The sequence below is a fragment of the Rhinolophus ferrumequinum genome, chromosome 21 (genome assembly GCF_004115265.2).
Source record: "Rhinolophus ferrumequinum isolate MPI-CBG mRhiFer1 chromosome 21, mRhiFer1_v1.p, whole genome shotgun sequence".
Taxonomy (NCBI): domain Eukaryota; kingdom Metazoa; phylum Chordata; class Mammalia; order Chiroptera; family Rhinolophidae; genus Rhinolophus; species Rhinolophus ferrumequinum.
This window is the reverse complement of record NC_046304.1, coordinates 23,678,213-23,693,906: the sequence shown is the minus strand read 5'-3', so window position 1 is coordinate 23,693,906 and position 15,694 is coordinate 23,678,213. Positions and strand designations below refer to the sequence as shown.

Here is a 15,694-nt window from a genome sequence, read left to right as displayed (position 1 = left end):
TGAGCCTGTTACGTACGAGACTGCATGGGAAGCGATTTTACAAAGAAACTGAGGCTTGAAGAGATTAATGGACTTGCTCAAATTCCACAGTGAGTTGTAGATGGAAATGGGCTTTAAACAGATCTGACTGAGGCTGGAGAGTCTCCCAAAGTCATCTGACCTCCTTTGAGGTTGCCAGGGCCCTGGGAAAGCTGATTCTATTGGCCCACTCCATCTATGCCTGCCTCTGAGAGGCTGGCCCTGGTAATGCCCTGAGGGTAGAGGTGAAAGTGTCTGCTCTGAGGCGCAGATTATTGCCCAGATCTGTCTGTCCAGCAGAGGGCAGCAGTGTGCAGGGACCCATATTTTGATTAACACAAAAAACAAAAATAACCACAACAAACAAAACAACCTCCATCGTCTTGGGAGTATGAAGCCTGACAAACTCCTTTAATGGCTTCATATAAAGACCCTGAGAGGGGCGAGGTGCTCATTCTCTTGACTATAGCAGAGAGAGGAAAAAACCTGAAACTCAGCCAGTCTATGAAGTGGGCATATTTCATCTGGCAACACAGGGCTTGTGGCATCAAAAGGAACAGGTACTGGGGAGAGGAGGTTAAAGGTTGGCAATTATAGTGGGTCTTGCCACCCTTCTGTTCGGGCGGTATGAGGACCTCTGTGGTTCTGTACTTGTTTATATCCTGAGGTCTGTTTAGAACCAGGGCCAGTACTGCCAAGATTGGGTCCCTGGTACCCAGCTTCCATCTGCGCCCTCGGTGGGACTCTGGGGAAGACAGCTGAGGCAAGTGGGAGTGGGGACAAGAGGATCAGGGGGAAGATACCCCAACCTCTTTCCTGGAGTCGCCAATATTCCTTTGACCTTGCTTTCTGGGGAAGTGGGGGGAAGAATGAAAGGAAGAAGAAAATCCAGAAAAAGGTCTCTTTTAGGCAAATGCAGGAGGGACACGTAGAGAGCCTTTCCTGAAATGGAGAGGGTTTTATAAGCAGGTCTGTGGGAAGTCCTCCATGGAGATAGCATGAAAACCTCAACAATTGCCTACACAGAGCTTGAGCTGATACTGTTATCAGAAACCTAAAAGGAGAGTGAAGGTGGAATAAGCCCCCTCCCCTGGCTCTCCTGGGTGGGGCGGGGGGATGGGGTCCTCAGATCACCCTCAGAATAGCATTATCTCCAGTTTCCCACAGGGGCTTAGCTTCTCCCCAAACCAGTGTCTCACCTGGTCCCCAGATATACTGTTTTCCTCTCCTACCTTAGACTTACGGTCTCAGTCTCGTAGGAGGCCCCATAGATTTGCTGTTTTCCCTAGAACCCATTGTCGCTGCCCTTGTTGGGAAATCTCTGCCCAGAAAAGTAAATTATCCTGTGTGGAGTGGATGACATTTGAGGGCATAGTTCGGAAACCTGCCTGTGCTTCAGAATCATCTGGGTGAGCAATTTAAGAAATACACATTCCTAGGCCCCACCCAAGACTTAATGAGTCAGAACCTTTAGAGGTGAGGCCCAGGAATCTTATTTTCAACACAGTCTGTGACCCTGATTTGCCTCAATTCCAGGACTGAGAGCCACTGATGTCATTCTCGCTCCCATGGAGTATGACTCTCAGCCTTTTCATTTGTTTTCTGGGCACTGGTTCCTGCTTAAGAAGTATGTTGTCCAAGCCAGTAGATGAGTAGGGAATGAGGAATTGGCACTGCCAAGTCATTTGTTATTACATTCTCCATGGCCTCTGAGGTCCTGAGGCAGGGCCCACATACTCAACAGGACATAAATTAGCGAAAGGAGGATGCCTGCAACCAATTCTTCATCCTGACACTCCATAGGTAGGACCATGGTGTCTTAGCCAAGTTTTCTGGTGATCCTCACCATTCTTCATAACCCTTCCCCCAACTCCAAGTACACACACATACACACACACAACACACACAACACACATACACACACAAGACACACCCCCACACACATACACGCATACCCATTTAAGGAGGAACTAAATCGAAAACATGGGAAAATTTTAGTTCCCATAGTGCTTAAGAAAGTACCTAACTGTGTGTGTCAGCCAAAGCTTGACATGGGAAGAAAGAAGGTAAATGGGATGGTTTGTGCATCGTTTTGGTTGTAGAGATAAAGAGGTGGGATATCTTACCATGGGCCTTTTAATCAAATCTTCTAGAAGGCAAGCAAGCTGCTTTCAGGTAGCCTATTTCATTCTCAATGGTATTAGTATGGTTACCATATTCCTGGAGAGGGCCCAGTGAAAAGGCACTAAATTGATAATAATTTTTTATTTTGTAAGTCCTCTAAGGGCTTTTCCATTCCCCTTTCCCCCTGAAAAAATAAATGTGGAGTGTCCCAATTTCTGAGCAGCTAAGGATCGAGTGAGAGCCATATACACTCATTCAGTAAATCCAGGTGGTGTGCTTCCTACGAGCCTGGCCCTGTTTTGCCCATAAAGAGTGCATAAGTCATTCTCTTCAGAAGTGACCTGAGCTGCTACCCTGGCTAAAGCTGGTTTAAGGAGAGAGGAGGTAAGGAGAGGAAAAGGCAGGAACAAAACAAAGAGGAGGTCCACATGGGCCCTCGACACAAGGGAGGCCACGAGGACAGTGGGGCAGTCCCAGATTGAAAGAAAGGTCAGCAGTGTGCCACCCTTAGATCTCTCCCAAGACTTCTCAGGAATACTTCCTAGGGTCACAATGATGACATGGCCTGAGCTGTCGTGAGGAAGCTGAAAATACACTGAGTACTCATTAACATTAAATCTCCAAGAGTCATCCACAAATACAGTCCGTGTCAGCCTTCCCATGCCCTGCAATGGACCATCTGGTACGGGGTACAGGCTCCCTGTGGAATATGAGACTTCTGGAGCTGGAAGGACCTGACCCATCTCCCCGTCCTCAAGGCACGGGCTTAAACAACCTATTTCTCCTTAAAGCCCCAGAGATGCTATGACCATTTCCCTCAGAGTTTCCTCTCACTGTATTTTTACCACTGGCCAAAGAGGTCTCATATGACCACACAAAATTCCCCATTGAGAAGGAAGCCCATCATGTCTTGCTCCATCTTCACCAACACAAAGAAACATCAGCACACCTTCCTGGAAAATCTACCACATATTAGGGATAGGAATGAACACTAGATAAAAGTATAAGCTATAATATTACACATATTCATATATTTAGAGATTTACAAGCATGTCTATACACACCGTCATTTGATCGCCTCCACAACCCATTTTACAGATGAGGAAGTTGACCTCATAAAGGCTCAATGATTGGACCTAGGATGCACAGCTGGTAAGCTGTGCCCAAGATTCAGCTCCATTCCATAATTTTCTCTTGTTTTAGGCCAAACAATCCAAATATTTTTGAGGACAAAGATAAGAAACTAAACAAGGTGAATCAAATGTATAAGCAGTAGATGAGTTTGAAGGGGGTTTTCTCTAACCTTTTTCTTTTTAATCAGAATGACTCACTTTTCATGCGACTTCTCTCTGCCCCCAAGTTTTCTGACCAAGAACAGAACTTACTTTGTGCAATGGCCATGACTCCAGAGAGGGGTGTCATGATGAGGTTTTGAGATTGCTGGGAATTATGGTGGGACAGGCTGTGGATGTTCGTCAAGGTGCTGACGGGGGGCAAGCCACCTCCTGAGACTGAGATCTGCTGGAGAGAAAAAACGAGAGCAGCATGAATGGAACTGGGACTGCAAAGAGTAGTGTCCAAAATGATATCACTTAATATAATTCCTTGGCACAGCTAATGCATGGATGGATGAATGGATTCCTTCCTTCCTTCCTTCATTCACTCAATAACAATCATTAAGCACCTACTATGGGATAGGTACTGTTCTAGGTGCTGAAGATAGGGCAGGAAGTAAAAATGGACAATAGTCCCTTCCCTCATGATGCTTCCATTTGTTGACTATCTTTGAGTTACTAGTCTGCCGTAGAGATTCTTCTGCTCATGAATATTGCGTGACTGTCACTTGCTCACTTTGGAAGTATCCTTTGTTCTACTCTATGCCTTCTGTTTTATTGGTGCTAAAGACATGTGCTTGCTAAAAATAATAACTGAAGAAATGCCCTGGGATTCCCCAGTGAAAGCAAATTAGGGACCGGGAAGGAGTACAGGGTATCTCTCACTGACTACAGACTCTACCATACACTGCTCATACATTAATTCACAAACCTCACCATAGTACCAGGAGGTAGCTACTTCCGCCTTTCCCATTTCATTGATGAAAAAACTGAGGCTCTGAGGAAATAGGTATATTGCCTAAGATCCAATGACTATAAATGGTACATCTGGTATTTAAACCCAGGGCTCTCTAACTCTAAAACTCAAGTTCTTACCTTTTGTAGAGGACTTTTCCCCACCCCTGCAATTATTTCTAAGAGTTGGGGGAGCTCAGCCATTATTGAGCTTCTCTACTTTTTCCAAATCTTTACTGTACGTTAATTTTTTTTTCTTTTTCTTTTTCTTTTTTTTTTGGTCAAGGAGGTGATATTGTAGTGATAAAGCTACTAAAAGAACCCTGGTCTCCAGGTACCCCCATTCTGTTTCACCATTATATTTTAATGACAGATTAGTAAGAGAAAGCTACTGATTTTAATGTGTTCACTTTGCACGTGCCACTTTGAATCCTTTTACTGAGGATTGAATCCTTTTATTTATTCCTAATAGCATCTTTCCTGTTTTTATTTTCTTCATTTTCCCAAGTGTATAATGGCATCACAAGCATATAATGCCAATAGGGTCTCTTCCGTGCTAGTACTAATATGTGTACCTGTCATATTACATTGGTTGGAAGTTTCTGAATAGTATTAAATAATAACAGCTGTAATAGATGTGCTTGCTCTGAGTCTGATGTTTTACACAAAACACACTTTTTCATGACAAAGTAGTTTACTATTTACAGTTTTAAATTAATGTTTTAAGTTATTATTAAGAAAGGACATCTCCCCTCATCCTGAACTAACACAGACATTCTCGATGGCACAGGAACCCTGAGAGGCGCTTTGGGGTTAGGATACATACATCAGACATCTGAGTAGCCCAGTTTTCCTTCTGCTGGCTCTTGTCACCCAGAGCTCCTCAGATTATAGTTCTCACACCAGCACCCAGGTAAGACACTACCTCCTGCCCTGGCCTTCTGATCAACCCCCTAACTTCCAAGGTTAATTTGAAAAAGAATGAAAGAAAAAAACTAAACAGGTTTGTTTGTGTTTTTAAAATGAGCATCAAGAAATGAGTTAGGGGTCATGTGACAAAGAAGGAATTCAGCCACATCAAACAAGAGAGAACCAGCCAGTTTGCTGGACTTGTTTTTCAAAATGTCAGAGTCATAAAAAAAAAAAAATCAGTAACCTTCCTTTCCTTGGGTAATGTAATCCTCTGGAAAAAGTCAACGATGTGACAACGTGAGGACCATAATCTCTGCCATTTCAATGTTTGATTTTAGCGGTGAAAGAAAAACGTAGATGTCAATGATAAAAACAACTTACACGTGTATGGCTTTGGAGTTTGTAATGTGCTTTCACTGATTGTCCTCCATAGATAATGACACAAATAGGGAAGGGATTATGATTACTGGCCCTATATTACAGATTAAGAAAGATCCTCAGAGGAGTTGAGAGACTAACTCTATGTTACTTGACTAGTAACGGAGGAAGCCAGAATTCAAACCCATTTTTATTGGAGTTTAAATCCTATTTGTTTACTATGTTTAGGTGATCTTGGTCAAGTTCCTTCCCCCTCTAAAATGCAACCATTATTTTCGATTTGCCTCCCAGGACTGATGGAAGCCAGGGAGCTACCAAGGAGCTAAGTCATGATCCTTACTGGATAACTCGGAGAGCTTGAATTACATTAATGCTGCCCTTTGCAGTCTTTTTACTATGCTAAGTGCTGTTTGTGCCTACAACGTATGAGGTTGGTATTATTTTCCCTACTTTGCAGACAAGGAAACTGAAGTTAGAGAAGGTGGAAATGTGCCCAAGTGGTAGAGTTGGCATTGAAAGCAGCTACCTGCCTCCAAGGCCTGAGCTTTTTCACCATTAGGTCACACTGCTTTGATACTGTGAAAATATCCAGTACGTGCTTTTTAAAAAAACAAGGTTCAACATGCGCAGACTGCAACCCTAAACCTGGCCAGCTCTTTGTCAATGCATGACATTTGGGCATGTGGTAGGGGGCGAATAGTGCAAAAGAAAGCTCCAATGGATCAGTATTGTTTCTGAAACCAGTATCTGGGGGAAGATTTCATAGGTGTGTCCTACTGAAAGTCAGCACACAGAGACTGTCATTCCCTGGTACAGGGCTTACTTAGAGAACAGCAGAACTCCAAGCAACTCTCACATCCATTATCCCCCATCTTGCAGATAAGGAAACTGAAGTTAAGCAACGTCCATCCTGTTGCTGACAAATAACGGAGCCCAAGACTTTCACACACTGGTTCCCTGGCCTGCACTAATTGTAACCATGTTCCCCTCTTGCCTTAGTGGACCAAGATCTGTGATGGATTTGTTATATATTAACAGAAAACACACTCTTGAATGTGGGCTTCCAGCAATTGGGACATAACATATGAGCCAGGGTGTTGGAGACTAGTAAAAAGCTGGTCCCTGCAAACAAGCTTCCAGGTGTTTGCTAACGTTGAGGTGTGCTGTCTCGGTCAATCATCAATCCAATAACATACTGCCCATTAGGGCACTGCCAAGCAGAACAGGAAGAAAAAAGCGTGTCTGCAGGCTGCCTTTGGAGCAGCCCCAGCCTGGGTGCCGCAGCTTGCCTCTTAGGAGAACAGGTGGGAGGGCTCAAAGGGAAACCCTAAGGACCTTCAAGTGAGAGGAGACTTGGAAGGTTCCATCCACTGAGAAGTCAAGACCTCTTCCACATGGCCCCTTTTCCAAGGGAAGCCTGGGTAATTCTTACTCCTACTTGCTTGGGTCTCAAAGTGACCCTTGGGAACTCATAAAGATGTGTCTGTGCCTCTCACAACGTAGCTGAGACAAACCATCCTTTACGAAGAAGCTTAAGGGACGAGGGGAGGGCAAGGAGGCTGTGAAATGCCTCCCACAGGAGCACCCCTTCATATAGTTTGCAGAGACCACTACCAGAGCGATCCGCTCACGTGCCCTGATACTGGAATTGGCTGGGCCAACTCTCCCCTCAGCAACCACACTTTGTTTTTCCTCCAGGGAGCTGGGGACTCAATCACCTGTGACTCACCATTCCTGTGTTGCCTATACAGCATACACATCAAGGTCTAAAATGGCATCTGCTCCCTGTCCCTTTCCCTCACCCCGGCCCCCACCCACCTCTGGGTCAGACACCTTGAGGGAATGCGTGCAGCTCCACCTTGAACGTAGAAGCCAGGAACCTGCTCCCCTCTCCTCCCTTTCCCACACCCCCTCGCCCGCCCTGAAACACAGAGCATGACCAAAGACTAAAGTTTTCCATTTCCTACCCTTACAAGTGTTGTAATACTTGTATACTCTCCTAGGCTGCTCTCCCCTGCACTTGTGTTGCTAGAGGATTAGGACCTTGAAAATTCAAATTCAAACAGTCTATTCCTCACCAAGTGTGCTAAATTTACATCTGGGTGTGATGGTGGTTATGGATGTAGAAAATTTCGTTTAAAGAAATATAACAACAACGCTGTCATTTATTAAATATTTACCTTACCAAAAACTGTGCTATTTCCCTCATTATCACCTTTGTTCCCTCAACAACCCTAGTGTTATTACCCCCATTTTATAGATGAGAATAAGAGACCAGGAGTAGTTCAGTAACCTGCCCACAGCTATTAAGTGCTGGAGCTGGGATTTGAACCTGGGTCACTGTAACTTCAAAGTCGGTGTTTCTCTCTCACCCTGTAAGCATGCCCCACCCTCGCTGCCATTTTGTGCTGTGACCTTCACTAGCTTGCCATCCAATGTCCTTCAAAATCCCAGTTCAAGAAGCCTCTCCCCACCTCCAGCCATCCACTAATTACTCTCCTTGCCAGCACCAGGGGGTGGTGAAGAGAAAGCCGGGGCTTGTTTCAAAGTGAGGCTCTCTCTGGGTTAAAAAACTGGCTTTAGAGGCCTTGGTTGGGGGTAGTGGAGAATGAACATTTTATCAACACAAATGTCATTGGCAGCCCCAAAACAAACAGTGTCCCACCCGGCTTGCTCCTTTATGAGGCATTCAATCAATAAAATGAGAGCAGAGCTCTGTCAGATTTATTGGCTGGGTTCAAACCGAACACCTCTTCCACCCATCGAAGGCTGGGTCACCCGTTCTACCTTTCCGTTCCAACTCTGGATAGCCCCCATCTTCCCTGGTAGGGCTACAATGGTTCATTGTTTGAGGCAGGCCTTGTGAGAAGTTGTGTTTGTTTTGCCTCTTATCTTATCAGCTCCAGAGCTACAATGGCCCAGGTGTACTCACCATTTTACCATCAGGTGAGAGGAGATTGTGGCCTGGGTCCAGGCTGGCTGGAGAGACTTGCTGTAAAACAGACTGGCTGGTCACCATGGCGCTGTTGCCGTGGTGACTGATTGTTGAGGAGGAAGTGACCTCATTGTTTCCCTGCTGGCTGTAGCGCACTCCTGCAAAACAAGGCAGACCCAACAGCGAACATTAGCGCCACCAGGACCCTGGAACACTGACTCCACCCCTCCTCTTGTTTTCAAGGGTGGATGACAAGAAAACAAAGTTGACTTCTCCATCCCTATCTACCCACGGCTATCTTTTCTAGGGGAAAGGTGGCATGGCCTCTTTTTGAGTTCTGGAATGTAAGCTCCATGAGGGCAGGGCATTTTTATCTGCTTTGTTTTGTTCACTGCTATATCTCTAGTGCCTTGGCACTTGGTAGCCACTCAAATATGTGTCAAATCAGTGAAGAAACAAATGAATAAGTGAATGATTGGATTCTGCTTGTTGTTGCATCAGTATAGTTCTTTTAGGAGTTCTGGCCTTCTTTTCCTGGCTGGAGTATTCCATTCTTCAAAACACCTTCTAGAAAGGTTTCCCTGGCATCTCTTGGCTGCATGGGGCTGCAAAATATGAATTGACTCATTTTACAAAGAGGCACTTGCCCAGCGACCCTTGTAAGAGTCATAGAAAATGTATCAGTCTCTGAGCACCACTGTTTTCACTGAGCCCAGGAGGCCCAGGGCACATAGGCAGAGCAAAACAGGGATGGAGCTGCAGCCAGCAGGCTTTGGCTTGGGAACTCACATTCCCTTGATGGGGTCCCCTTTGGCTGATTTCCAGGTCACAGGGGAAGGTGCATCTGCCAGGAGGTGGGACAGGCAGGACACACAGGTGGGATGTGGATGCTTCGTACAGCACTATAGTTGGGTCTGCGGTGGGGGTGGGGGTGTGGGGGCGAGAGAACCAAGTATGTTTGCAACCTCATTGCTCTGATGCTCCCTCTTGCTCAGGAACCAAAAGGAAGGTCTGTGCTCGGGAAAAGGAGAGAGCTGGGCAGACACCAGGCAACTGAAGGAAGCAAAAGCAGGGCAAGAATCCCAGTTTGCAGAGACACAGCCAAAGATTAAAGCTGGCATAGCTGGGTATCTCACCCTAAGCTCAAGTGTAGAAAGACAATGGTTTTATTTTTCACTTTGGATTCGACAAAAAGGATTGGGGACCCTATTCCTACCTGCAAGGGAGGGAGGAACCAATGCTAAAGCATGAAATTATTTGGAGAGGTGGGCCAACTATTTGGCTGTTACTTCCGCTTTTGCCCAGTTTCCCAAGATGCACCATGACTGTATAAGTATACTGATTCTGCTGGTCTTTCTGTTCCCCCGCTGCCGCTGGCCTCCGTTCTGAGGAGACTACACAGTCCCCCGAGGGGCCAGGCAAGCTGCCTCCAATTCCCTAATATGAAGTTTGCCAAGAGGAGACCCAGCCAGTTTTTCCCGTGGATTCTTCAAATGACTTTACCCAAGGCTGACATGGCCAGGGCTTCAAAAGCTGGGAGAAGACAAACACGTGCTAAGGCAGGGCCCAAACTTCAGGAGCAACGTGTTTGACTGCGAAGTGGCTTAATGCATGCTGTACGGTCTTCTTCTATTGTTTGTTTTCCCATCTGATTCACAGGGGCTGCTAGTGAAGGTGGTATTGCTGGTGGGGCAGCACTGGAATTTGGTGGCTATTGGTCTGGGGCACTACATTTTTGGGGAAACGGGAAGCCATGAAGTTAAAAGACAGAAAGGCTTCCATAATCTCCAAGCCAACACTCCCTACCCCCGTCCTGTCTTTCTTCCTCTGCATCTGTCTGTAGCCCCCCTCTTTCCTATTGCTCGCCATCTACTCCATCCCATTGGATTAAATTTGGTCCCTTTGCTCCACTCACATTAGCTCCCAGTGTTGTTATATGGAAGAAGAAAGATCTGAAAACTTGTGAGCGCAGAAGGCAGAGCTAGATCCAAAGGAAAAGAGGCGGGGTTCAAATTAGATAAAGGATGACTTCTCTAACAAGGCGAACAGTGGGAAGACTGTGAGCTCTGAAGCTAGACAAACTCAGGTTCAAATCTTGACTTTGCTCTTAGCAAATGTGAGATCTTGGGAAAATTTCTCCCCGTGCCTCAGTTTCCTCTCATCCAATGGAGAGAGCGTTCCTTATTTCAGATGAGAGATAATATCTATAAACATCTCCTAGCACAATGCCAAATAAATGGCCACTAGGGGTGGGGATGCTGAGGGAGGGAGCTGATGCAGGGATGGGCACCAAGATATACGCCCTACGATTCCAGAGTTCTAGACCACGTAGGGCAGATTCTAAGTACTGAATGGAATTATCTTTCCACGGAGAACAGTTTCCAAAGCATCTTAACCCGGTGGACCACTGATGCTTTGCCCTGGAAGCGTTTTAGGAGGGAGGTCTGGCTCCTGCCCCCTTCTTCTTTCCGTTTGGGGAACTGGACTTCACCTTGCTTTCTCCTGCTTCTCTGACTCCCTCACCAGCTATTTACCTCCCCAAGATGCTCTGCTCCTGAGAGAGTGGTGATAACACTGGGAGTCAGGTGTGTTTTTCACCCCCTAGCCTGTCCCATCATCGATTCAGTCGCAAGTCAAACACACTCTGGTTTTAGCCTATTTAATTTGCTGAAGGAAAGAGGACCAGGCCCCCTGAGGATCAAATATGGGTCACGGGAGGCTTCTCCTTTACCACAGGCTACCTAATTATTGATTTAAAAATAATTAACCAAAGATATCCACAGGAAACAAAGCCTTCTTTACAAGGGAGCCTGGCAAGAGAAAGTCAAGAGCCATTTGTTAGAATCCAGGCAGCAGAGCCCAAGGCTGCTTTGGTTTTCAGCCTTGCTTTTCTTTGCTTATATGAGAAATGTAACGGTGGAGCTACTCTTTTTAAAAAACACCTGGACCTAGACCTCTGTACATTCCTTTAAAGACCTCTGGCTAAGGGATAACATCTGGCTGGGAATTAGGGACCCCTGTTTTGATCTCAGCTCTGCCATCAACATATAGGGGAACTCCAGCTTTCCTCATCTCTAAGCCAGAGGTCTGCCCACTGAGGGGGAAGAGGACTATTATCACCACAGCGTGCGGTGGGAGCTAGGCACGAGGCTGCTCGTCAGCTCCAGAGTCACCTGTCATCTTTCCCACCTGATGCCCCTCTCACCAGGAATTGGGCAATCACGCTGGCCCCTGAGAGGGTGGTTGTAATCAGCCAGCCACCTAAAAGGGGTGCGGAGGTGGAGGGTATATCACAAGGTGTCTGCTGATGATTTTGTTAGAAGAAGGAGAGGCCAGGTCCTTGTGTCTTTCAATAAACTCAGAAGAGTGCTTGAAATGAGGACAAAAGTAGAGTAGGCTCTGGAGCAGGCGACCCGGCTTTAAATCCTGGCTCTACCACATAACAGCTGTGTGACATTGGGAACCTACTTAACCTCCCTGAACTTCAGTTTCTTTACCGTTAACAATATCCACCCCTTAGGTTATTGGGAAGAAGACTGATGAGTTAATGGGTGTGAAAGTACCCAGACCATGCTTGGCATATAACAGTTGCTGAAAACAGTTTCCTCCTGTTTTGGGGCTGTCTTTGTCTAGAAGGCATTTTTCAGAAGACAAAGTTCACAAGACCTTATTGAGCAATTATCATGTGCCAGGCAGGAGCCTATGTTAAGAAGTGGAATGGCCTCTTACTCCTTCCTTCACCATTGCAAGCTCTGAAAATGAATAGACAACGAGAGCTCTGTTTTAATATTGACCCGGCCAAAGATGCCAGGTTAATAGCCACAGAGGTCCCATAAGAGAAATGGCAATGCGAGAAGGTGGCCATGTACCTTCCTGACCCAAGTCACTAACTGGCCACGTCCCCATCACTGGCCCAATGAACCACACAGCAAGTATATCGACGGCAGAACATCTCAGCTGGAATCTAGAGATATCCCTGAGGCCCTGGTAAGGTTACCTACTTTCATCTGTTCCTAGTCCTCAGCATGATGGGTGATGATGCTATTCCTGAATTTCTGACGGTATGGGGGACAGAAACAATCATTTGATTTCTATCAATGCGACTGGTCAGAGGTATCAAAATATAAAAGAAGCTATAGTTCCAAGAAGCTAGCATCTCCATGCCCTGCTTCCTGCACCAGTACCCATCTCCAGGGTTTGGGATTTCTTTCTGAAACAAAATCGCACCATGTCACTGCCCTGTTCGGAAACCTATGATGGCCTCTCACTGCCTTCTGGAAAAGCCCAACACCTAAGACTGGCAGAACTGGGCTTGGGGATTCTGGCCTGTCTTATCTGCATCATCTCTCACCTCAGCCCCTACAGTCAGGCATGTCAGAGCACCTGCACTCCTCACACAAGCCCAGCCATCTCCTGCCATCTGTGCCTTTGCCTATGCTGTTCCCTCTGCCTGGAAAGCTCTTCCCTTCTTCTCCATGTCACATCCTTTAAGAGGGCTAAATGCCACCTCCTCTGTAAAGCTCTCCTTGATTCATCCTGGTAGTTATGGGCTCCGCCCTTTGTATTTACATGCAGTAGAGACTCTTATAGCAGGAGTCGGTCCCCTGCTCTATAATGGCTGACGATACCTTTACTTCTCTCTCCTTCTTAGGGAAAGAGACAGCTTTTTTTACTCACTGTTGCATCCTCAGAGCCTAGCAGAGGGCCTGAAATTGTGAACAGTTATTGAATGAGGAAACGAGCCCTCAGCTGCTTCAGTATCCACGCCCCACAACAAGGGAGCATCCTCCCAGCAGAAGGAGAAATGCAGTCAGTCCTATGGTGATGTCTGTACCGAAGTGTGGATCTCTTCCGATTCTACCGATATATTAGAGAATAATTTGAATGCAACATGAATTTCACATGTTGCATTTGAAATTCCAAAATCTCCACCCAGCTGAATGGAACTACCTAGAAATACACTAAATGCACTTCTGTTTATATGTGTGCATACACACACACACACACACACACACACGCACATACCTGTCAAACATCACCATCTACCATCAGCTCGCTGCATGTGCTATAAGCCACATCTATCCACATCTGGAATTACAACTTTCCTTCTGATTCCAGATAACCCTGTGTCCCCTTGACCATAACTCACAAGCTTCAACCTTTCCAACACCCACCTCACAGGCAAACTTCATTTCCAAGGCCAAGTGCCCTATTTATTGTTGTACCGCATTGATGGATTTCTAACCATGTAACAGATCTAAAAACTCTGCTAATGTTTTTATTAGATTCTTATCTTTTTAAAAGGTGTCCCTGAGGACGTTTCTTGAGTACTGTACCCTTAAGCCTATTTTTTTCCCATCAGCCCCATGGCTTTTATTGCATGACTTTGCAAAGCAGGGTGGATTTTATGATGCATGTGTTGGGTTCTATAGACCTGACTGTGCACCTCACTGTGTTCAAACCCAGACAGCAACTGCCTCACAGGAGGGCCCCAGAGGGAGCTGCTCAGCGTGTCATTAACCACAGAGACCTCTCAGAAACTGGTGTTTCAGGGGCTAGATCCACAGAGAGCCGTGGGTATCTAATCCAGCTCTCTAAGAACTTCAAAAGGCAGCTGAGACCCCGAATGCCACAATTCCAGAAATCAACAAGGTTCACCTGCATCTAGACACTGTCAGCTACTATTCGTTATATCTCTCTGCCTTGACTCTGATGATTCTGGACCCGTCAACTTTTGGGCATTGGCATTTTTGTCTGTAAAATGGGCATCCAGACCTCCCTTCCTCAGAAGCCAGAATTATGGGTCAATAAAATAAGGTTAGAGAAGCACTGGGTTCTCCTGGGAGAGAAAATGCTGGGCAAACAGAAGAGTAGTGTCAGCCCAGAAAGCATGACCAGAATTGCTCTTTTACTGAGAAGAGGGAGGGAGGGCCCCCTGGGCAACGAGAGGCTCGGCTTGCCGCACGTGGCCTTCGGCACTGAAGCCTGCGGGTCCCCTTCCTTGGGGTCTGTGAGTTGTACCCAGAATTTGGTGGGATGCCTTTCACCCTTGACATTTCAAAGCCCATCTCCCATCCCTGATAATGCAGGAATGTTCCTCTGGTTGGTGGATCTCTGCCAGCGTGAGTGAGTGAGCGAACCAGCCACCAACAGAGTAAACATTACTCAACTGGCCAGGGCTCTGTCACACACATTCTTCCCCTGTGTTCCTAACCTCATGCAGAGCTCAGCCCAACCCTGTTCGGTCTGGAAACTGGGAATTTAAACTCAAGTGTGAGGGACTGTGCGAAGGAGAAAGCTCTTCCAAAAGGAAACAACCATGCCCATCAATCACAGGGTAGACAGAGCTGTCTTTCCTATGAAGCCAAAACATAGGGTTGGGAGGGGACCAGGAGGAAACAGGCCAGTCTTACATCCTTAGAAATCCGCTCCCTCTTTTTCCAAACAGGAGTCACTTTCTTGAGGCGAGAAGCAGAGACACAAATGATTCAGTCTAGTGAACTTCAGAGACACTCATTTGGGATAAAAGAATGTGAACCATTCCTCGGCTTGAAACTGGAAACTCCAGAAATGAAGGCTTTCAAATGAGTTAGCACTGCTGCCTCAGTTTCCTCATTGGTAACACAGGACTACTGCCGGTTCTTACTGATACTACCTCCTCCGTGGGGATAAAGATGAATGTTTGCAAAGAATTTAGGAGATTAAAAATCTGAAAGCCTGGGAGGAAAACGCTGATGTAAGATGAAAGCAATTTAAACACTGGGCCGGCTTCAATTCCAGATCCCTTTCTACCCGAGGTGGCCTGGTTAGGAGCCCAATTCATAAGAGGAGAAACACAGACAGGCCCGTGGGGACGGTAAACATTCTTGAACTCAAGGAGTAAAAGTTGAGTGATACTTAAGGGAAGCCCACAAACTGGTTTTCTTATAAAAATCAAAGCAAATGTAACCAAGAAAAGAAAAAAAAGTCTTCCATCAAAAGCATCTTGGCTGAGAACAGAAGCTAATGTACACGGTGCACCTGAGAAAATTGCACACGTGAGGAGGTAGAAGGGACACAAACTCCGCTTGTCCTCCCCACAAGGTCCACCAGCCACCAGCCTGGTCTTTACCAGAGAGCTGGTTTCTGCAGGCAAACAGCAGATGGTTTGCAATGAACACTTCAGCCTAGAGACCGAGGCTGCAGGGGAAAGAAACCAGGCCGGCACTCAAGAATTTGAGAAGTCCTCTCCTATGTGAGTGTTTTACACAGTCTGCTT

At 46.2% G+C, this 15,694-nt stretch overlaps 1 protein-coding gene across 1 annotated transcript in view; it reads right to left on the bottom strand.

Moving 5' to 3' along the window:
• The window catches only part of HNF1B (HNF1 homeobox B), a 49,752-nt gene that overhangs the window by 10,828 nt on the left and 23,230 nt on the right, over positions 1 to 15,694 (bottom strand). Inside the window, 2 exon segments of the mRNA XM_033091504.1 lie at positions 3,528 to 3,660; positions 8,434 to 8,594. Coding sequence (XP_032947395.1) covers positions 3,528 to 3,660; positions 8,434 to 8,594 — 294 coding nt within the window.